The sequence below is a fragment of the Daktulosphaira vitifoliae genome, unplaced genomic scaffold, assembly GCF_025091365.1.
Source record: "Daktulosphaira vitifoliae isolate Bord-2020 unplaced genomic scaffold, ASM2509136v1 Scaffold_2, whole genome shotgun sequence".
In the NCBI taxonomy this organism is placed as follows: Eukaryota; Metazoa; Arthropoda; class Insecta; order Hemiptera; family Phylloxeridae; genus Daktulosphaira; species Daktulosphaira vitifoliae.
In genome coordinates, this window is record NW_026099573.1 from 590,462 (window position 1) to 613,420 (window position 22,959).

At 27.7% G+C, this 22,959-nt stretch overlaps 1 protein-coding gene across 2 annotated transcripts; it reads right to left on the reverse strand.

Annotated features, from left to right (window-relative positions):
• Nucleotides 1-2,128: 2,128 nt before the first annotated feature.
• On the reverse strand, nt 2,129-21,370 carry LOC126897333 (interaptin-like). 2 transcript variants are annotated; one of them, XM_050670863.1, is made up of 11 exons: nt 21,184-21,369; nt 21,028-21,121; nt 20,363-20,556; nt 18,912-19,044; nt 16,240-16,332; nt 15,925-16,079; nt 14,012-14,577; nt 10,598-13,284; nt 10,409-10,527; nt 2,891-3,051; nt 2,129-2,825 (listed from the first exon to the last, which is right to left on the reverse strand). In XM_050670863.1, exons 2-11 carry the CDS (start codon nt 21,112-21,114, stop codon nt 2,767-2,769), a joined length of 4,254 nt encoding a protein of 1,417 aa, XP_050526820.1. In that variant the 5' UTR covers nt 21,115-21,121; nt 21,184-21,369; the 3' UTR covers nt 2,129-2,766. The 2 variants fall into 2 exon arrangements, with proteins under 2 accessions (XP_050526820.1, XP_050526821.1); XM_050670864.1 differs by lacking the exon at nt 20,363-20,556 and having other exon boundaries at nt 21,184-21,370.
• Nucleotides 21,371-22,959: the final 1,589 nt, after the last annotated feature.

The following is a 22,959-nucleotide window of genomic DNA, read 5'->3' on the forward strand; positions in this document are numbered from 1 at the left end:
TGATTACGAAGAAATTTAGAAGATTAAGAATTTTATTTGAATCACTCATCCAATAAGTTGGTTTTTTAATAGAAATAAATAGTTTTATGTAATGTTTCAATAATCTACTTTTAATAGTGCACATTTTGATCCTCAATGAGTGTGTTTGACTTTAGTATCACTGCCAACAATAAAAGAGTTGTCAAGTTATTATTTTCGTTGTATTTGTCGTTTGGACGCTATTATGTGCAATATATGATTCACTTCTTTTTATTATTATTAGAGTTTGATTAGTTACTTTCTAATGTATCAAGTCTACTTGTTAGATTTGTTAAAGATTTTGCAGCTTTCGTTAAAGAGAATACAATTTCCATTAGAGTGGAGTTAGCATTTTCAGGTATTTTTTCATATGAAATTGCTGATGTCATAGTTTTTACAAGTTTCTGCTGTAGACACTGTATCGTAGACGTTTTTTTGGATGTGTTCTTTTTTCTGCTTTCTTAAAAACTGAACAGTCTTTCTATTTTGCGGTGTGGGCTTTTCCACAAGTGGCACATTTCAATTCCAAACAATTTTCTACTTTTTTATTTTTTATTCACATTTTATGTAGATAGATTTTTCGTAGCAATAGGATTTACGCTGTAGCACACATATTTTTTCGAAAATTCTATTTTTATTTTATGATAATATAAACTATATATTTTGTTAATATATTTATTGTTACCTTGTAGTTCAAGGCCTACAAATATTAAGGTTATTTTGTTCTTGTTTTTTCACTATTTTTTTCATTAGGATTTAATCTTTCTATATTTTGTTACGTTGCTATTTAGGGGTTGAGCCTAAATGCCTATCAACAGTATTCCACGGAACCAACGGGGGATACATGGCTAGGCGTTATCTACATTATTGGTACTGAGGTTTCCTATTTAATTTACATTCCTTTAGAGGAATTATTAAGGGCCGCACTACATTATATATTTATATATATAACACTCTTGGTTAACAACGATATAAATATTTATTAAGTAAAGAGATATTAAATAAATAGTATAACCTACTGGACACCTAGATATGATATAATCCAACAGGGAGCTGACGGTGACACACACACACACATACTATTTACGTGGTAGGTAAGTTAGGTTAAATATATGACAAAGAGTAATGGTCGCAATGATGATAAAAAGTCAACTGTCGTTAGGGATATTATTATGGCACATTGGCCGTAAATTGCAAAAGTGTATATGTGTGCAGTCTGCCCTCCTGTAGTGATACGTCTATCACTGTGTCAACGATATAAGGCTAGTCGGCGTTACAATAATAATATGAGATATTATAATTTTTCTACTAAAAAAAAAAGTGAAATTTGATTTCATCAAATGTAAAATACTTTTTGTAATTTTGTAAAAAAATAAAATTATTAAAATTTGCCACTCTCCAAATTTTGCCGCTCTAGGCCCGGGCCTATAGGTCCTGTGCCTAAATACGCCTCTGGTCAGCAGCAAATTAAAGTAGCTGTTACTATTAGCTTGGTGTGATTAAAAAATTTACATCTTACTCTGTATAAATATTTATCGGCGACTTTTAGATGTTGGAAGTGGGATCAGATAATGCTAACTGATACTTAGCGAACCGATAAGTTAATGTTAAAAAGCTATCAAGTAACAGATAAAAATAAAACCATGCAGTCAGTTGCTGTTTGAAAATGCTACTATCAGCAGCAGTTAGATTAAAACACTTCGATTCGAAGTTCTTAAAGATAATTTTGTCAAAATTAACATTTTTAGATGTTGACGACAAATAAACGCATTATAGCTGGACGTTTAGTGAACATTTTAAAATAGGTTAATACAAAAAAGTTTATAGCTTTTTTTGAAAAGGATTCTGAGGATTTCTGCAAATTCATACAAAAAAAAAAATAGAGCCTTATTCAATTCTCTGTCTTAATCGTTAGTAAATACTAGGTGGATTTGGATTTCGAAGATATGTATATATATAAATTATATAGAGTAATTTATTTAAGGTTGACAACTAAATATTTCCTGAAATAATTTGTTTAAAAAAAATTATGAATGTTTTTAGTACAGTTTAGTTCAGTAGGAGGAGGAACGCGACAGTGATGTGTAATGATAAAATTAACATACACTCCAGTCCAATAATACACCTCCAGTCTATATTTTAAAGTGTTAATGGTTTCCAAAATACTAGTTCAAAAGTTGTTATTGATTAGTAGTGATTGATGATGATTCTTAGTAGAATCATCATATGACATCAAGCTAATAAAAATGTATGTTACTATTACAACAAATCAAGTTGGTACCTTTATAAGAGAACCTAAAAAATATTTAATCACTTATAAATCGAAAAATAAATACTATTAAACATTGTAAAAATATACATATACTTAAAATTAAAACTATTTTAGGAGATATTTAGTGGTTAACAATAAATTAATTGTGTTGTATACACATAAAAACAAATAATAACAAAATAAAAGTCCACCTATGATTAATAAATAATATTTTTTAGATTTCTACAGAATGACTAAGCTGTCATTTACTAAAAAGATTAAGTATATAAAAAATTAAATATCTTTTAATAGGTAACAATTTAAAATGTATTTTAAATAATTAAAAAATTTATTATACATTCTATAAATGATATTCTGTATATTTACAAAACAAACTATCAAACAGAAAATAATTTTAATATATTCAAACAAAAACCAAAAAATAATTATTGAAACTTTATACTAAAAATTAAAAATAAACAATTATGGTTGTACATTTACCATAGTATATCTTTAAACCATGAATGAGAGCTGGAATTATTAGAGCTGGATCCACCTATAGATTAAAAGGTATCAAATGAGTTTTATCAAACAATAAAAATAAATGAATTAATTTTTTACCAGTTGAAGAGTTTATAGAGTGAGATAATGTTTGGTTAGCATTTGTAGCTGACGAGTTTTTGTCTTGACACAACAATTGCATTTGAGATACATGCCTACGTTCTTGATCAGCACATAAATCATAATCTTTTTTGTACTGTAACTCACGTAATTCGTCTATTCTATATTTAATAAAAATATATAGTTAAATCACTTTGGTAAATAAAAACTAAATTAAAACTGTACAGGTTAATTGATTAATATAAAAGTTAATGACAAAAAAAAGTAATTTAACTTATACGAGTAATAAAATTGATGGTTGGGACAAAAATGAATGATATTAATGATTATAATGATTATTGTAGTGTGGTTTTTCACGACCTCAATCCATAGACAGACATTTCATCAAGAACAAAAATATCTTATGAATTATTAAGCATTTTTAAAAAATAAGTACAAATTTCTGTCGTTATAAATGTGATTTGATGTCAATTTATAGAACTTAAGTTCTAAGTAATACAATAGTCTATTGAACTCTTAGATAAACAATTATAAAATAATAATATAAAATTATGAATAAGTTAAAACTTTCGTGGATTGTTGTATTATTTAGAATCATATAGAAGTATTTTAACTTTATAAATAGATTTAAAAAATTACAAAACAATGATAGCTTCAACAGATTTGTAGTAATTCATTATTAAAAAAAATTGTGTCTATTCATTTAAATTATTACTTTTTAATTACAGAATTAATAAATCTATTGAAATCTTATTTACTTATTTACATCTTAAAAAATAACAAGCAAAACTTAAACTAGTTTTTTTAGATATTATTTCAGGAATTTATTTATATCTTATTTCATTTTTAAATATTGATACATAGAAGAAGAGAATGGGCTGACAAAATAATACCCTTTAATTTTTGTTGTAACTACAGAATGATTATTTTATCTTGTACCACTCTTTTAATTAAAAGATTAAATTAATAGTAATAATTATATTTTTGTTTTCTTTCATTTACATGTATAAGATTCGATGCAAAGCTGAGAAGGTATTAATTTAATTATAATGTGATTTTTTTTTTGTGTCTGTTACCACTTTTTCTCAGCTCTCATCAAACCGATTTCTTTCAATGATAAGTCAAAAGATCACAAATAATATTATTTTTTATAGATACATATTTACCTATCATTTTATATATATTTTTTTATAAATTTGACCCTTTACCTGCCCACAGGGGGGATTCTAAATAACAACATTTTCAACTTAACTTTTAAAAGTGTACCGAAAACACTGACACTTTTATATCTTAAATTAAAATTAATGTAATATACTTAATTATTGGGATAAAAATGTCGGACTTTATTTTTTCTTTACAGTGAAAATAGTTACCATGTATTATTTTTTTATAAAAATTCTCGATTTTATACTACACTTTTTTTATGATGTGTACTATTTATATACTTTTTTTATGTGACATACTTTTTTTTGAAATCGAACCATTTCTCTTAATACAGGGAATGGGTTCAAAACTCAAAAATGCATATAGAAAAAAAAAACTTATTCAACATAATTTTCGAAAATGTTCCGCGAATATTGACACTTTTATATATATCTTAAATTAAAGCTTATGTAATATACTTTAATATGAAAAAAAAAATTCGCACTTTATTTTGTTTTCACGGTGAAAACAGACATCAAATTCAATAAAAAAAAATACGATTTTTGTAAAAAATTCTTTTTTATATTTTTAACTATATGCTATAATTTTTTGAAAAATGTATGGATCAATAAATATATTTTTTTTCAAATACAAGAGGTAATCACCTATTATTTGGTATAAAATTTTTTTTTTATATCAATCAATTATATGTATTTCCATTTGACAAAATAGAGTTTAAAACCTTGTATGATATAAGAGATGACCATACAAATATTTCATGATAATTAAATTGAAAAAATACCAAGCACATTGTGGACATGACATAGTTAACTTTTTTTTTTTTTTTTTAAATAGCCTTTATTAAAATAATATTTAGCTCAACAATTATAAACAAAGAAAAAAAATAAGTGAATTAGAAGTATAACAGTAACAGTGCTATGTTATAATGGTATAACAAATATGACAATAATTATTAGTATACTCAAAAATAAAGAAAAAATTAAATATTATTAAAATTATTGTTAATAGAAATTTAAAAGTACAACTAAAAGAATTACTAAATTAAAATTTTTATTTGAAATAATGGAGGATGAGAGAAAGTAAATAAATAAGTAAATAGAAGAATATAAAATAAAATAATGAGAGATTAAATGACAAAGCCGGAACTCCTCAAGAAAGATATGATTGAAATAATAATAAAGGAAAAACGGGAATTAAGAGTATTAGCTACGGAAGGGGGATTAATATTGTGGGAGGCTAAGAGGCTGAATAGTTTATTTCTGCTGTTTAATTAGGGCAGGACAATCAAAGAGAAGATGAGAAAAATCGCATATAGCTTCACTATCATGTAGGGGACAGAAGGGAACGGAATTTAAGGAAAGATGAAATGCATGGTAAGGCAGAAGATTATGACCTAACCTAAGTCTTGAGTACTGAGAAATTATATTTCTGGATAAGTCAAGGTTATGAAACCATGGAGAATGTATAATGGATGGAGAAATCGAGCGGTACCAACATACCGTTTTCAATTTTATTGTAGCCCAACTGTCCTGCCAGGCTTGAAGAACTGTATGTCGAAAGAGGCGGAGAAAGTCAGAAGCGGGAGTATTATGGCTAGAAGAAGTAAAGAAGGAGGAAGTATAAGTAGCAAGACGGTCAGCTGTTTCGTTACCTAATATACTGGCGTGGCCCTATAAATCTATTGTTTTTCACTGGCCCGGTACCCAGTGAAAAAAAATAGATTTATTTTGGGATCGAATTAAGGAGATAAGTGATCTAATAATAAGAATGTAAGGAGAAAGATGAGAGCAAAATAGATTAGAAGTGAGGGCAAGTAGGCAAGATAGAGAATCAGAAAAAATAGCAAATTCGTTAATTGAAGTAGAAGATATAAAAATGAGAGCATTAACGATGGCAAGGCATTCAGTGGTAAAAGAAGAAGAAGAAGGGTGGAGTGCAGCTGAGTATGAAATATTAAGTTCAGGAATAAAGAAAGAACAACCAGCCGAGTTGATACAGAACCATCTGTGAATATCAAGCATTTAGTCGGAAAATTAGCTGAGATATAAACTTTGAAGAGATTATTAACGGAAGTTGCAGGAAGAGAATGGAGGATTGAAGGAGGGAAGCCGAGGAAACACGTTGAAGTATACACTATGGCAGCTATTGTAAGAGCCACTAGAGGACAGTCAAATAAAGGTAATCTGGAATGTGATTTGTAAATGTGACAGAGAAGAGCATACTGAGGCTAAAATTGGAAGTGATTTAGGCACGTAGAGCCAGTAATTGCTTAATTCGGAGTATAAAGAGAAGATATGATGGTTAGGGGTGGAGAGAGATTTTAGGAGAAATTTATTAGCAAGCAAGCGACAGCGGATTTCGAGGGGGGGAGAGGAGCACTCAACAAAAATACTATGGCTCGGGGTAGACTTAAGAACACCAAGAATGCTGCGCAAGCATGCGGATAAAAGGGAATTAAGTTTTTTCCTATGAGTGTAGGAAGCTGAAGAAAATAAAAAAGAGCCGTATTTAATTTTAGCGCGGATAACGGATTTAAAAATGAGAAGTAATGAGGAGGGATGAGAGCCCCAAGATGTACCAGTAATACAGCGTAGGAAATTTACCCAGCGAGCAGCGGACGAGAGAATAAAACGGAAATGAGGAAGCCATCTCAGCTTAGGATCCAGTTTAAGGCCTAAATAAGTGACGCATTCAGAGGGGGGGATGGTTATCCCATCAAGAGTAATTATAGGGTAATCTGACGGTAAGCGTTTTCTAGTGAAAATTATTAACTAGCTTTTCAATGGAGCAGCCTCAAAATAATGAATTTGAAGAGAGTTAGAGAGGACGGCTAGTGAATTATTAAGGGAGTTGAGGGCATTATGAATGGATATATGAGAAGAAAAAAGAACGATGTCATCAGCATAGAAAAGTGAGAAAGTACCACTAGAGGTGAGGGAGAGGCTAATTTTGCTCATGTAAATATTAAAAAGAAGAGGACTAAGGCAGCTACCCTGTGGGAGGCCGCGATAGGAAGTGCAGTTTAATATTAAACCGGAAGGAGAAGTGGAAGTAAGAAAACGTTGCGAGTAGAGACGTGAAATAAAATTACAAAGTGTAGGGGGTATAGAATAAGAATGTAAAAAGGAAATAAGGGTAGGAATGTGTACAGAATCAAAAGCACCTTTGATGTCAACAAAGACAGCGGGACAATAAGATTTATCACAAAATGTTTTGTATATACTGGCCGTGAGAGTGGATAAACACTCCATGGTGCCCAGCCCTCTCCGAAACCCGTATAAATTAGGGGGAAGACAGTTATTTTTTTCAAAGAACCAATCAGGCGGTTCTTGATAATGTGTTCGACATCTTTGCAAAGAGAAGAGAAAAGAGCTATTGGGCGAAATGCAACGGAAGCTGAGTTAGATTTAAGGACGGGAATGACGTTAAAATTACGCCAAGAATCAGGAATAACACCTTGGGACCATAAAGAATTAAGAATGACTAAGAGAAGTTCAAGGTAATGAGAAGGGAGATGTTTTAGAACCAAAGAGGAAATTCCATCCAAACTAGAGCTGGACGATTTACGCGAATAAATTGCATAGGAAATTTCACTGAGTGTAAACGAATCAGTAAGAGGATTAAAAGGGAGAAAATTAAGGAAAGGGTTAGGATCAAGGGTAGGAGAGGATTTTTCTAATGATGGGACATAGGGGGGAGCAACCTTATTGCAGAAGGGATCAAACCATGACTCGTTTAGAGAGGGAGAATTTTTATATAGACAGTTTTTAAATTTTTTGGCAATAGTCCAGGTATTAGACAGACTAGAAGAAGAATTAAGTGAGGAACAGAAANCTAGAAGAAGGATTAAGTGAGGAACAGAAAGAGCGCCAGGACATAATTTTTGCTTGTTTAAGTGTTTTTTGAACAGAGGCGCGTACCCTTTGGTACTCAAAAAAGTCACTTAGCAGACCCGAGGATCTATATTTTTTAAAAGCTTTAGTGCGCTCATTAATAGCGTAGGTGCAAGATGAAGACCACCATATTGCNGATAGCGTAGGTGCAAGAGGAAGACCACCATATTGGAGAGGAGGGAAAGGACTTTTTGGTTTTTTTAATTAAAGGAACAGATAAATTAACTGCTCTAATAATTGTAGACACGAACCAGTTGTAGTCCTCAATGGGAGAGGAGGAGAAAAAATTAGAGGTGAAAATGGTCATGTAATTTTGAAAAGTTGGCCAATCAGCTTTCGAATAATTAAATCTGTTAACAACGGTGTGAAAAGAAGAGGGAGAGGGAGTGGGAGAATTAGTGTGAGAAATAATGATGGAAAAATTACCACTACCATGAGTGCAGTCTAGGACAGACCATGACAACAACAACGAGAGAGAGGGAGATGAAATGGTTAGGTCAACCGCGGAATCCATTTGGGAAGGACCTGTAAGGAGGGTGGGGAGTCCTGTATTGAGAATACAAAGATTATAGGCAGAAATAGCAGACGAAATAATGTTACCACGATGATTGGAGATTAGTGCACCCCAGGAGGGATGGTGACCATTAAAGTCACCGCCTATAATAGAATTACAAGAAACTAAAGAAAAAAATCTTATCAATTAGTATAGAAGGAGGGTTGGAAGAGGGGGGAATGTAAATAGACCAAATGGCAATGGGATTGGGTAAATTAGTAAACGCCTGGATACCGCCAAGATCTATAGAATGATTAAGAAGCGAGATTTTTAATACAGGATCAATAGAAATAGGGTTAATGTGGATAGAATGATGAGAGGCGATGGCTACGCCGCCAAAATCGCCGATACGATCAGAGCGATTAATGTTGAACTGTGGAAGATAAACACGTTTATTTGAAAGGAGCAAAGTTTCAGAAAGGAGAGCAAAAGAACATTTATTATTAGAGAGAAGAAAAGAGAGATCGTGCATTCTAGGGGATAAACTTCTTACGTTCTATTGAAGAATATTGAAAGAAGAAAAGTTAGGATTACTATTAAAATGTGTCATCATTGTCAAATAAAGGATAGTGGATGTTAGTTAATGAGGATTCTATAGTTGATTGGAGTATTAAGGGAGAAGAAATTAAATTAGGATCGCTCGCGAGTAGCTCAACGATATGTTGCGATAAGCAGGAAATCCAGTTGCGGTCATCAACATTAGTACTACGATTTTGGGACATGTATTTTAAAAAACTGCTATTAGGCGAAATTGGCCTAGAACAGTCATTTGGTAAAGGAGGAAAGTGGGGGGAGGGGACTTGAGTTTTATTTCTTTTTTTCTTCTTTTGTTTATTTGTATATGTATTAGTAGAATGACAAAGGGAAGGATAGTTAACTTTATATTCAATTATTATTATTATTAAGATTTGTTAATATTTAGATATTATCAACACAACAATAATCCTTCATTATCCTAATATTCAAATTTTAAGACATTTTTAATCAAAATTAGTTATCTTAAAGGTGTGACAGATATAACTTCAAGAATTAAATTCTCAATAAATTAATTTAAAATAACAAAAAAACCAAAAAAATTTATTACTGTATTCCTTAATAACTCAAATTTAAGTGTGAAAAAATATTGTCAGGCATATTCCAGCAGCAACTAAAACTTCAGAATAAAAACAAAGAGCGGAAAAAAGCATTGTGTAATGGCTACCTTTTGGTTTTCAAAAAATCAGCTGCTAAGGGGATGTCTTGTTGACTTTGTATTACATACCTACCCGATCTCTTTAACTTAGTGATAATATCATAAACTACACATTCATTAAAAATCTTAGTCTTAATCACCAAAATTTTATACAAGGTCAATTCAAAAGTTCTTCAGTTGTTTAGTAGTTAATGACTACTAATTTACTTGGTTGACCAGTATATTATTTTATGGTAGAAAAAAAACAAATTAATAAACATCTTATTAAATTTAAAATCTAAATAGATATTGCTACAATTTCTCATAAAAATAGGACATAATATAAATCTTGAAACTATTTCTGACACACTCTATACTATGCAATGTTTTTGTACTTAAAAATTTAAAAACGGGGTATAATTATATAACTTAAAATTTTGTAAAGTTATTAAATGATATTTTTCCATACACTAATTATGTAAGAGTTTTTGTTTACTATTACAGTGATTAAAAGAATTTTATAATTTTGAAAAATTACTCATTTTTCTTTAACTACAGTAAATTTAATGAATAATGTTAAAATAAAATTATTGGTCTATTAAAGTATTTAAAACTGATTAAAATGATACATCATGCAATATATATGAATAAATTTAATTATTATGGTAAAATGAATAAATTTTATAAGGATAAAATAAAAAAGAAAGTTAAGTTTATAGAAATAAAAAATTTAATACTTGTTATTGATGTTTGGTTGATGAAACTTTGGTAAAATTTTCTGTTCTTCATCAAATAGTTGTACTTGCTTTAATGCATTTGATAATCTCAACTGTAATGTATCACGTTCTTCTAGTAACTAACAATAATTTCATAGAGCAATTAGAAAACTAATACTTTCTTCTACAGATTAAACATTTTATACTTACTCGTGTAAGTTCCAAAGTAAGTTCATCACATCGTACATCCCTTTCATGAACAGCAACCAAAGCTTTATCTAACTGATCTTTTATTAATATACTGCTATCTTCATTATATTTTGAATTTTTATTGTAATGCTCCCATTCTAATTTTTGTATTTTTTCAGACAAAAATTCTATCAAACGATCTCGCTCAGCAATGGAACGTAGCTGGAGTTCTGGATTTTCTTCTTTAGTTTTTAAATTTGAATCAGTTAATAAAGTAGAAGATAAAGGGGTAGTTATTGTTTTTTTAATTAATTCATTATTTAACAGTTCTTTTTCATTTGATGATGTGTTAACTATTTCATCAAATTTATCATTATCACTACTCATTGTTATACTATTATTTATTTTAATATTTTGAAATTCTAAACTACAACTTTTGAGTTGATCATAATCGTTTTTCAGAATTTGATATTTTTCTTCTACAACTGCTAAATGTTTATTAGTTTCTAATTTTTCACACATTAAATTGTCTAATTCACTCTGACACTGTGATAAATCTTCAACATGTGTTTCATTATCTTGCACATATCTTTTTTGCAATGCATCATATTTTTCTTTTTCTTTTTTTAATTCTTCATTTAGTTTTCTGAGAATTTCATTTAAATTAGTGGATTCAGTTCTGTTATCATCATCATTAACTTTTTGAGTTCTAAGTTGCTTATACTTAGTCTTCAAATTATTATAACGATGTTGTAAGGATTTAATATCAATTTCATCTTCTTCAGTAGAATATGTTAAATTGTGTTTACTATCAATCTTATGTTGATCATTAACTATATTATTTTGACTTATTACTGTATCAAGATTAACTATAGTTTGAGTAGAAGAATCATTGGTATCTGAAATATTATAAGAGCAGATTTTATTATTGTATTCATCATATCTTTGTTTTAAAAACTCATTTTCTTGTTTCAAAATTTCTAACTGATCTTTAAGTCTTTGTTGCTCTTTAAGTTCAAATTCATTTGTCTTAGATATTTTAGCTTTTTCAACAGCTTCATGAATTAACTTGTCCACCTCTTTTTGAGCAATTAATTTTACATCATCAACACCTACATTTGTATCATTTTTAAAGTTATTAGATGTTTCTAAATAATTAATAAAACTAAAAAAGAAATTTTCTAAATTGTTTTGTAGTGCATCATCAGTATGAGGATATTGAATTAACAATTGCCTTAAGACTTGTTGAGACACATTATCAAATGAATTATCAAATAAATCTTTTAAACTTTGAAAAACACAATTTAAAAAATAAATTTCATGATTTTGTTTTCTATTTACTAAATTTAATTCATTAAATTTACAAATTAATATTTCATAACATTCTTCAAGCTCTTTTTCACATTTTTTAAGTATTGAAGTACTATTTTCCCTTGAATTATCCTTCAAACTCTGATTAAATTGTAACATTCTCATATTTTCAAGCTCTTCGGTCAATAAAACAACTTGCTGTTTTAAATTTTGACATGTAATTTCGAATTCTTTTAATACTTTAACTTTAGAAATTAACAAGTGTTTTTGTTTTTGAAATCGATCTTTTAACGTTTTATTCTGTTGTTCTAAATCCGAAACAGATGTGTAATTTAATTTATCAGTAAGGACAAGATTTTCATTTTTTAATATATTATAATTTTCTTCCATTTCTGAAATTGTATTTTCATATTGCTTGAGTGTTTCATTTAATTTTGTTAATTGAATTTCTTTTTCATTAAAGTTAGTTTCTAGAACTAACCGGTTTTCAGTTAGCTTCTTATTTTCTTTTTCGGTGATATTCAACTGATTTTTTAATTCATCAATATTGTTACATAGATTATATATATTTGTTTCTTTTTCTGTAATTGTAGTTACCAAACTTAAATGTTTATTGGAAAAATGTTCATTTTCATTTAAAATGGTATTTAACTCTTCTTTGACACTAGTAATATTGGAATTTAGTTCTGCTAAATTTAATTTTTTTTCCTCAATATTATTTAATAAATTTAATCGTTCTTTGAGATATGTATTTTTTTCTTTAATTATAGAATCAAGTTGATTTTCTAATTTTGAAATATGTGCTTCTAGTTCATAGATTTTTTCATTGTATTGTTGCTTTAACATAGACAATTCAACAGTATTTGTTTGATTAGTTTGTAGTTGCTCAATAGTGGCACACATGTCAATTATTTGAGAATTATAATTTTCAACAACTTGAGTATGCTCATTAATTATCTTTTGAAGCTTAACATTTTCTTCTTTAACTGAAATTAAATGTTGAACTTTTTCATTTAAGTTATAGTTTTTATTGTTGAATTCATTTTTCATCTGAATATTTTCCAAAATTTTTTCTAAATGAGATAACTGATCTTTAAGGTTTTTGTTTTCTTCACTCAAATTGTTTACCTCAATGTTTGAAGATTCCATTGAATTTTCTTTTAAGGTTTTTATTTCAGTGTATAGTTCTAGATTTTCATTATTTAATTGACCATTACTATTTTTTAACTCATTGATTAATTTTTCCATTAGGGAAGATCTATCTTTATCTTTTAAATATGCTTCTTTTAGCTCAGACCAACGATTTTCTGTTTGTTGAATTAGAGAAATATGACTTTGAAGTTGTTGGTTAAGAGTAATATTGTCATTGATTATTTTTTCTTTCTCACATTGAACTTCTAAAATAAAAAAAATTATTTGTCAATAAACCACATCCTACTATTTAGGTATAAAAATGTTAATAACTTCTAACATAAAGTTCCAAAATTGTAATCAAATTTTGTCATTTATTTGACAAAATCATTATCAAATAAATAATCTAATTGATTATGTAGGTTCTCATTTTAATGATTAAATTAAATTAATACCCTCATAAATAATTATATGAAATAAATACAATATTATTTTATAATCGTATAAAAAATTTATTGTTAAATTGAGAAAAACATGTAATTAATAGAAATATTTTATTTCACAAAATTAATTAAGTATTTAATGTTAACATAATTAGCCTGTATAATCAAAAGTTATCATTGAAATATTTGACACAATATTTATTAACCTGCTAGTGATCATGAATGACCCAATTATATTTCTTAAAAAACATATAGAAATATATATTAAATTCTTAAACATTATAAACTTTGATATATAATACCAAATGGACTCTGTTTTGTTATTCCTCCAAATTCATTAAATTTTATATATTTTTTTATAATAATAGTTCTATACTTAGAAATTCTTTCCACTATTTTAAATTTTCTGTTTTAAATATTGTTACCACACTTCATAAATTATCATACCCAAAATCACATAAATTTCACTTATCATTACTTAAACAGCAAATATCTATATTTAAGAGTAGTTTTAATAGCTTTTTAAATACTTTGCATAAATATTACTTACCATTAAGAGTTTTTTGCAACAAACAATTATTTTCACTTAATTTATTATAGTCATCAAATTTTATTGTACTATCATTATTATCTGAGATTAATTTTTCTAAATCATCACATAATTTAGTTTTGTCCTGTTGTAAACTTTCTATTTCATTTTTTAACCTTTTGTTTTCATCTTTCAAAGTATTAATTTCTGTGGACATCATTTCTGATACTTCATCACGAACCTTATCAGCAATAGATTTGGTGCAACTATTAGCATTTTCTAAATCTTCTTGTAATTTGTCATTCATATTTTGTAAATCTAAACATTTTTCTTTAACTTCAGAATAATTTATTTTCAACTGATTGAAGTCATACATAATTTTATCCATTTTTTCAACATCTTGAACACTAAAAGATACAATAGATGATTGATTGTGAAGAGTTGTAATAGCTTCATTTAAATCATCCCTAAGTTTATCATAATCCTCTTTTAATTTATTATTCTCCACATACAAAATAGAATTTTCTTCTTTTAAATCAATATTTTTTGATTTTAAAATTTCACAACATTTTTGAATTTTATCTAAACTACAGGGAAAATAAAAAATTTAAAAAAATTATGCACCATCAAGTTAGCGATAGTAATAGTATAATAACTCAAAAAATATCAATTTTGAGTTAGACATCATATTTTTTTATAGTAAAAGTTATATTCTACATAGTACACTAACCTATTCATATTAAAATATTTTTTTGTCTCCAATCCTACAAAATTATAAATTCGAATGAAATAAAATATTTTCTGAAATTTTAATCCTACAATATGTATTTTTTTTTCATTAATAATGGTTTTCAAAATAATGAGTATAAATTAATTTTTTTTGAAAACTATAAAAATATCTTTAATTATCATAAATAAAAATATAAGAATAGATAATTAATTTCATTAAATACAACTAAGTAAAAAAAAAAAAAATGATTTGGTTATTATTCAATATTATATCTGAAATACTATGATTAATTTTCTTTTTTCTATGTTTTTTGAGTTAAGTTTTATTTACAAGACTATAATTCAGGTTTTTATAGTAATATAATATATGGATTAAATAGGCATTGTATGTGGGCTCCTGGAGTCATCCCCTCTGAAAAATAATTATTAAAATTAAATAAGCAATAATCATCAACTAAAATTGTGTATATAAGTATTTATAACAACGTAATTATAAAACTGTAATATAATAGCAATTAACAAAAAGTTAATTATTACAAAAAAAGAAAGAAATGTTCATTCATTTAAAGAATGAAAGATCTGTTTGACCTATTGCTCAACATCATCTTATTCTAAAGTGAAATTTCATTCAAAAACACTTTCTTAAATCCTCACGTCATCATAATATTAATATAAAAATAATCATTTTTTTGTAAAAATTTTTAATACAAATAAGATAAAATAAGAAAATATAAATAAATTTTTTTCAATAATTCTTACATAATTTATCCACATATTTTTGTCAAGGGTCACCACAAAAAATATTTTTGCTGCTGTCAAAAATAATGAGTTGTTGACACCGCTGAGTCAAAAAAAAAGATTCATTCTTGTATTTTATTATGTAATAAAAAAAAAATCATATAAATAGGCATAGCAAAATTATAGATGGTACATCTTCAAATTTGTGATGTAATAATTCTAAATTTGGCAAAAATGAGACAAAAAAATATTTTTTAATTTGAATAGGTCTAATGGTGCACTAATGTATTTTAATGTATATAAAATATTTCAATTGTAAAATCACAAAACACTATAGAAATTTACATTAAAGGAGTAAATAAATTGAATCTTTAAACTCAATTATTTCAAATCTAAGGTTTTGAGTTATTACACTAATATTTTGATAGTGTGATTTCATCTTAGTCAACATAATTATATTTTCTAACTTTTTGTGAAACTTTAGATATTCATCAGATCTACACTGTTCTAGCTCTTTAACTGTTTGTAAATTTATCTTATTTTTTTCTATAATCATGTAATTTAATTTTTCTATTTCCGCATTTTTCAACAGCATTAGTTTATCTTTATTTTCTAAAGCTTTCTGTTAAAAAAAAAAAAATAAATCTTTTTAAACAATTAATTTTTTAGTAATAATAAAATTAAATTTTATAAAAATAAAGTTAAGAATATAGCACAAGTAACAATGGCTTTATATATAAATTAAAATAAATAAAAACAAATTCTAACAATATAGAGCTTACTTCATATTCTTTGAGTTTTAAGCATACGTCATCAATTTGATTCTTTAACTTTTCTTGAGCTTTTTCATTGAGTTGTTTTTCAATTATGTCTTCCTATAATATTATTTTTATGTAAAAATAAATTATGTATTCTAGCACTCAGTTAGAAGGTGTAGGTAAGAGGTACATTTGAGTATTCAAGTTCTTCATTACAAAATTGTTTTAAACATAACCAAATTATATTCAAAATAATTGGGGATTATGCTTTCAATCATTTCATTAATAACCTGCAACCTACACCTTTTAGTTTAACAATAAGTCTTCTTCTTTCTCCTCGCCTTAATCCCAACTACTTGTGATTGGCCATCCTTATTCTAAACTTCCACTTGACACGATCTCCCACATCATCTACGCTCACATCAGCTGTCCTCATATTGTATTCAATAGCATCCCTCCATCTCTTTTTTGGTCTTTTTCAACCTCTTCTTCTTTCAACATTCATTTCTACAACTGTTCTTATGGTTTCCGATTCTTCTCTTCTCATAACATGACCAAACCATCAACGTCTTTTTCCTCTCATTTTATCAACGATTGATGCTACACCTATACTCCCTCTTGTATGCTCATTTCTTATCCTATCTTCTCTACTCACTCCACTCATTCATCTAGGCATTGTTATTCACAGCTTCATTTTTTTGTTAACCGCTCAACACATGAACCATACATCATTGTTTGTCTCACGACAGTCTTTTAGAATTTACCTTTCAGCCTCATTGGAATTCTTTTATTGCATAAGACGCCAGATGCTTCTCTCCACTTCACAATCACTCGCACTTAATCCTGTGTCTTACATCCTCATCAATAGCACCGCTCTTTTGCACAACTGATCCTAAATACTTAAAATTTCCCACCACTCCTATCACGTCTTCGCCTATTATCACTGATCTTCTAATTTCACCTACCTCGTGTTCTCTTTTGTCAAACTCGTACTCTATATATTTTTCTTACTCCTACTTATTCTTAAACCATTTTCTTCAAGAGCTGATCTCTACACCTCAACCTTTGATTAATTTTCTCTCTATTTTCTCCTATTAACACTATATTGTCAGTGAACAACATGCACTACGGCACCTCTTCTTGTATTTCTCTAGTAATTTCATCCATCACTATATAGAATAAATAAAGGCTGAAATTAGAACCTAAATGCACTCCTACTCTTACCCGAAAACCTTCTGTTACTTCTCCCACACTTTTTACCCTAGTACAAGTGCCATCATACATATCCTCTATTATATTAATGTACCTTTTCGGAACTCCTTTTCTCATTAATGCCCACTTTAGAACCTCTCTCGTCACTCTATCATACGCTTTCTCCAAATCTATAAATACCATACAAAGTTTTTCTTTTTTTCCCTAAACTTTTTTATTAGTTGCCTCACACAAAATAATAGCTCCATTGTTGACTTACCAGGCATAAATCCAACCTTCAATTTCGACCACCGGATCTTCGATTTTTCCCCTGTGTTTCTTCTATTTTTGTTTATTCTCTTTCCGGTACACCACAACTCCATTACTATCAGTCTATGTTGTGTAGTTACACTCTCGCCTGGTATAACTTTACAATCTTTTACTCACTTTACGCTCTCTCTCTTCCATATAAAATAATCAATCTATGATCCATTCCTCCCACTCTTATTTGTTATATAATGTTCTTCCTTCTTTCTAAAATAAGTATTAACCACAGCAAGATCATACGATATTGCGAAATCCAGTATTCTTTCTCCAGCCTCATTTTTCCCACAAAAACCATACCCTCCGTGTACTCTTACATATCCTCTCCTCTCATTACCTACATGTCCATTCATATCTCCGCCTATCACTGCATCCTCATTGCCAGGTAACCCTTGCATCACTTCGTCCATCTCTGTCCAAAACTGTTCCTTGTCTATTTCATCACATCCTATTTGTGGTGCGTAGGCACTTATTACATTCAGCACTTTTTTCCTCGGATATCAACTTTACGACTATAATTCTGTCACTTTTCCTTGCTACTTTTACTACTTTACTTTTCATCTCCTCATCCATTATTATTCCTACACCATTCTTTGTACTAGACTTACCTGAGTATATTATTTTATAACCCTCACCTATTTCCCTCAATTTCTCTCCTTTCCACTTAGTTTCCTGCACATAACAAATGTTAACTTTTTTCCTCTTCAATAATTCTACTAATTCTCTACTTCTACTAGTTAATGTTCTAACATTCCAAGTACCTATTCTTTCTTTGTATCTACCTTTCTCCCTTATACACGAGTCCAGCCTAGAGTTAAGTGGTGATGTCCTTACACCGTTGACACTACAAGTGTAGGGTAGACCTGTATACATGACAGGTGAAACAGCTATCGCACAAGTGTTCCGGCTGGTATCAAACACTTTATTCCTTAGGCCTCCTCCGTTTTTAACTACTTTAATCCCTCTTGCCTATTGGCACCACGTACATCGAGATGAGACAATTTGCCTAAGTTTTGTTCAGAACTAGTCAAACTTTTTGACAAAAATTTTTATGCCGGCTGTCAACCTGACACATCCTCATTAGTCGCCTCTTACGACTGGCAGAGGGGCCGTAGAAGTATTCTTATCCCCTATCCACAGGGGATAACAATAAGTAAAATTAAAAAGTAATTTATAGTTACACAGCATTGAGAAGATATACTGGAATTGAGATATTTTTCATCAGTTTTAAATTTTTTTTCATATGAATCCAGCATTGTTACTATAGAGTTTTTAATTATATCAACATTAGTTTCATTCTCAACAAGCAACTTCCTGCAAAATAAACAATAATTTAAATATATTTTGATAACCATCTAATATATTGAAATACATATTAATATATTATAACAGTGTCATATTCCCAGTGAGTACAAAAAATTGATACTTTTAAGTACTAGTTGGTTACAATTTCTCAAGAGTGAAAAATAATTATAACACTTAATTATTTTATAAATAACTAGAACTCAAATAAATGCATGAAATCATTAATATTAGCTTTAATTAACTGACAATTTTGGCAGATTGTGTAGTTCAGTTGAGAATTTATTTCTAAGTGCACAGATATCAAAATTTGATTCTGTTTATGAGCTGTTTAAAAAAAAAATTTAAAGGCTTACATTGCCATGTTTGAACTATTGATGGGAAAAGAAATTTAATAATTAAAAAATTTGTATTGTAAGCTGTAATTGATTAAGAAAAAATTTGGAAAATTTTTATTTTATTTTTTATTACATTTTTGATTATAGTTATTAAATTAATTTTTAGAAAACGTATCAAACTTATAATCTATGATTTTAATTTAGTGTAAATTTGAATTCCTAAATTCTAATCATCAATAAAATTTGAATTTTTCACATCACTATTTTTAATCCCACCCCTGTACTTAAGAAATAGTTGAAATGTCAAAAAAAAAAACTACACCAGAAGAAAAATTAATTTCTGAAATATTATAAAAAAATATATCATACTGGCCCAAACTTATGGAAAAAGTTATAGTAATTTTAAGTAAAAAATGTTTAAACAATTTAAAATTAGCTTAATAAAAAAAATAATAAAATTGAGGGATTTTTTCTTTGTAATAAATATTTTTAACTATATGTGATTTTGAGATTTTTTTGACATTAATATTGATCTAGTAGCAGCTAAATAATAGTGTCAATAGTCAACAAACAAAGTTACTGGATGGTTCTTTTCTTAGCAATCACTTTATTGATTGAAAAATAAAAAAAAATTATTACAATTTTTATTTGGTTTTTATTAATTACATTTTTTTTCATTAAGTATTTTTAATGTTTATGCTTTATGTCTTTTAAGGGTATTAACTTTTTTTAAATGGGAACCCACATAATAAACTAGATTATCTATTAGATAAATGGTTTTATTAAATAAATGACTGGTTGATTACAATTTTGGACCATTATTCCGGAAGTTATTAATACGTTTATATCTAGATATTAGAAGGTGCATGATTTAGAAATGTTCTAGTAATAGATAAAATACCCACACCTGACTATCAGTCATTACTTTAAATTGTTAATTACTTCCAAAATACTAGTAAAAAAGGTGTTGTATGCTTTTTTCTCTTACAAACCTATCATCTTCTATATATTGACGTAATCTTTGAACAGATTGGCTAGTTTGACTTATGTCTGGATCAAATAGATAAGAAGAATCAATACTGGCCATTGACAAGGATGATGGACATCTTAGTAGTGGTGTAGTTGATCTACTAGATGTTTGTTGTTGATGTCTTGCTCTATATTTTTCTAAACGTTTAGCAATTTCCTAATAAATAAATATATAAGTCATCAATTTTGAAAGTTTAAGTACAAATTAAAAACCTTTTTATTTTTGCTCATTACATTTCAGTGATAATTAATGAGTAGATAATAATTATTATGTGCAACCCTATTTTCCAGAAACAAATTTTGAGTTCAGGTTCTGGGCATTACTCAACAGTCAACTAGTAGTACTGTTTACAATTAACTAAAAGTATCAATAATTAAACAAATTTGTTATTTATTCTGTAAATTAAGTTTACAGCTTTCAAATTAACTAAATTTGTTTAACATTTACAGTCTCTCTATGATACAAATAATAATTAAATTAAATTTTATATTTATATTAATCCAAATAGTTATAATTTATAAGATTTACAATTTTATCAAAGAAATAATGAAACATATCATTCAACGCTATAATTCCTAAGTATTGATGCTTATATATGCAGTATAAAATGTATTGAATTTCATCTACCTCAGCTTTATGATGCAAAATATTTTCATTTGGTTCACTTTCATTAACAAATTCGTTTTCACCATCTTCACCAATATTAGAAATCATTATGCTTCTAATGAGAAAAATAAACAAATGATTGATTAATAAATACACACCATCAATAATAAAACTTACTTAAAATCAATATCAAAATTTATTATATTTAAAATTCATAATATTTTTCTTAAAGGTGTAAAAATATACTAGTAGTTACAAATTGCATTTGATCAATTTAAAACAGTTAATATTACTGTATTTATTAAATAAAATCAACTTTTTGGCCAAATCATAACTATTTAATCAATAGTTTTTATGATAAAATAGTTCCAAGTGTTATCCAATAATTATTTTTTTACTCGATTTTTGATTTGATAGCAAATTTCCAAATCACCTATTCTTGACCAAAATCGAAAGGCTTGACATCTAGTGACAATACATTGAACTACCTGAACTATGCCTGAAGAAGCTCTATTAACCACTCGAAGGTGGTTATAGATAATATTATTTTATATAATATAAAAGAAATTTAATTCTATTGAATATTGTCCATTAATTTATTTTTAATTTTTAGAGTAAATCCCGAGAACAATGTGAATTCATTGATAAATCCATGAACATATAAATATGTATTTATATGTCTATAAATGATTCCCCTCAACAGGAAAACAACTTTTCCACGAACTGATAATGCTCCTACATTTACATACTACGACATTTAACAAAGTAGTAATTATTCCGAACATATAGTACTCCGACCATCTGATAATATAACTTATATAATCATGACGGATTTTACTCCAATATTATCGATAGTCAAAATAATTTTTTTATTTATGTACACACACACACACATATATATATATATGAATATTTACTTTATAGTAACACATAAGAAAATAGTAAATATCCCTCGTTCCCCGTAAATGAGGGAAATCTCCAAAAAATTACAAATTTAAAAACCGCTAATTTTCGACATTTTTTCAATTTTTTTACTTACAACTATCATAACTTTTTGAAAAATAACCAAATCAATAAAAAATTTTTTTATATAGATGAATGAGATATTTTTACCTTTTATTTGGTATATTTTTTTTATAAATTTGACCCTATACCTGCCCATAGGAAGGATTTAAAATTACAACTTTTCACAAAAAATTAACTTTTTTAAGTGTTCCGGAAATTTTATAGGTTATATATATCTTAAATTAAAGCTAATATAATATAAGTTTTTATGGAAAAAAAAAATTTGCACTTTATTTTGATTTCACGGTGAAAACAGACATCAAAGTTAATAAAAAAAACCAGCACAGTGGTGACGTGGCATAGTTGGATCAAGTATAATGATATCTGACAGTGATTAAAATCACTATAAAAAAAAATGCTTCGATGCAAATCTTTAGATAGTATTTAATTTTAAAAAATTGATGAATTATTCCAAAAGCTACATGATCTGCTAGTTCCTTATTAATATCCTGATTAAAATAAAGTATGTCGAATGAAAGAGGGATATAAATACTAATTCTCATGAAAAAATTGTATTGATCCATACAGTTTTCAAAAAGTTATAGCATAATAAAGTTAAAAATGTAAAATACAAAATCGAGAATTTTCACACAAAAATAGCATTTGATAGCCATTTTCACCGTGAAGACAAAATAAAGTTTGAAATTTTTTTTTTCCATGATAAAGTATATTACATTAGCTTTAATTTAAGATATATATAAAAGTGTCAGACTTTCCGGACACATTTTTAAAAGTCAAGTTAAAAAAGTTAATTTTTTGTAAAATAGTTGTCATTTTAAATCCCCTCTTGTGGGCAGGTTTAGGGTCAAATTTATAAAAAAAATGTACTAAGTGATAGGTAAAAACATTATGATTCTATTAAAATTACAAATTTAAAAATCGCTAATT

What these genes read in the sequence shown, in the direction of transcription:
- LOC126897333 (XM_050670863.1), bottom strand. Translation starts at nt 21,114, where the DNA reads ATGATTTCTAATATTGGTGAAGATGGTGAAAACGAATTTGTTAATGAA. An exon ending in TAAAACTCAAAGAATATGAA is followed by an intron (nt 16,080 to 16,239) that starts GTAAGCTCTATA and finishes TTTTTTTAACAG; the next exon opens with AAAGCTTTAGAAAATAAAGA. An exon ending in CTCTATAAACTCTTCAACTG is followed by an intron (nt 2,826 to 2,890) that starts GTAAAAAATTAA and finishes TTTAATCTATAG; the next exon opens with GTGGATCCAGCTCTAATAAT.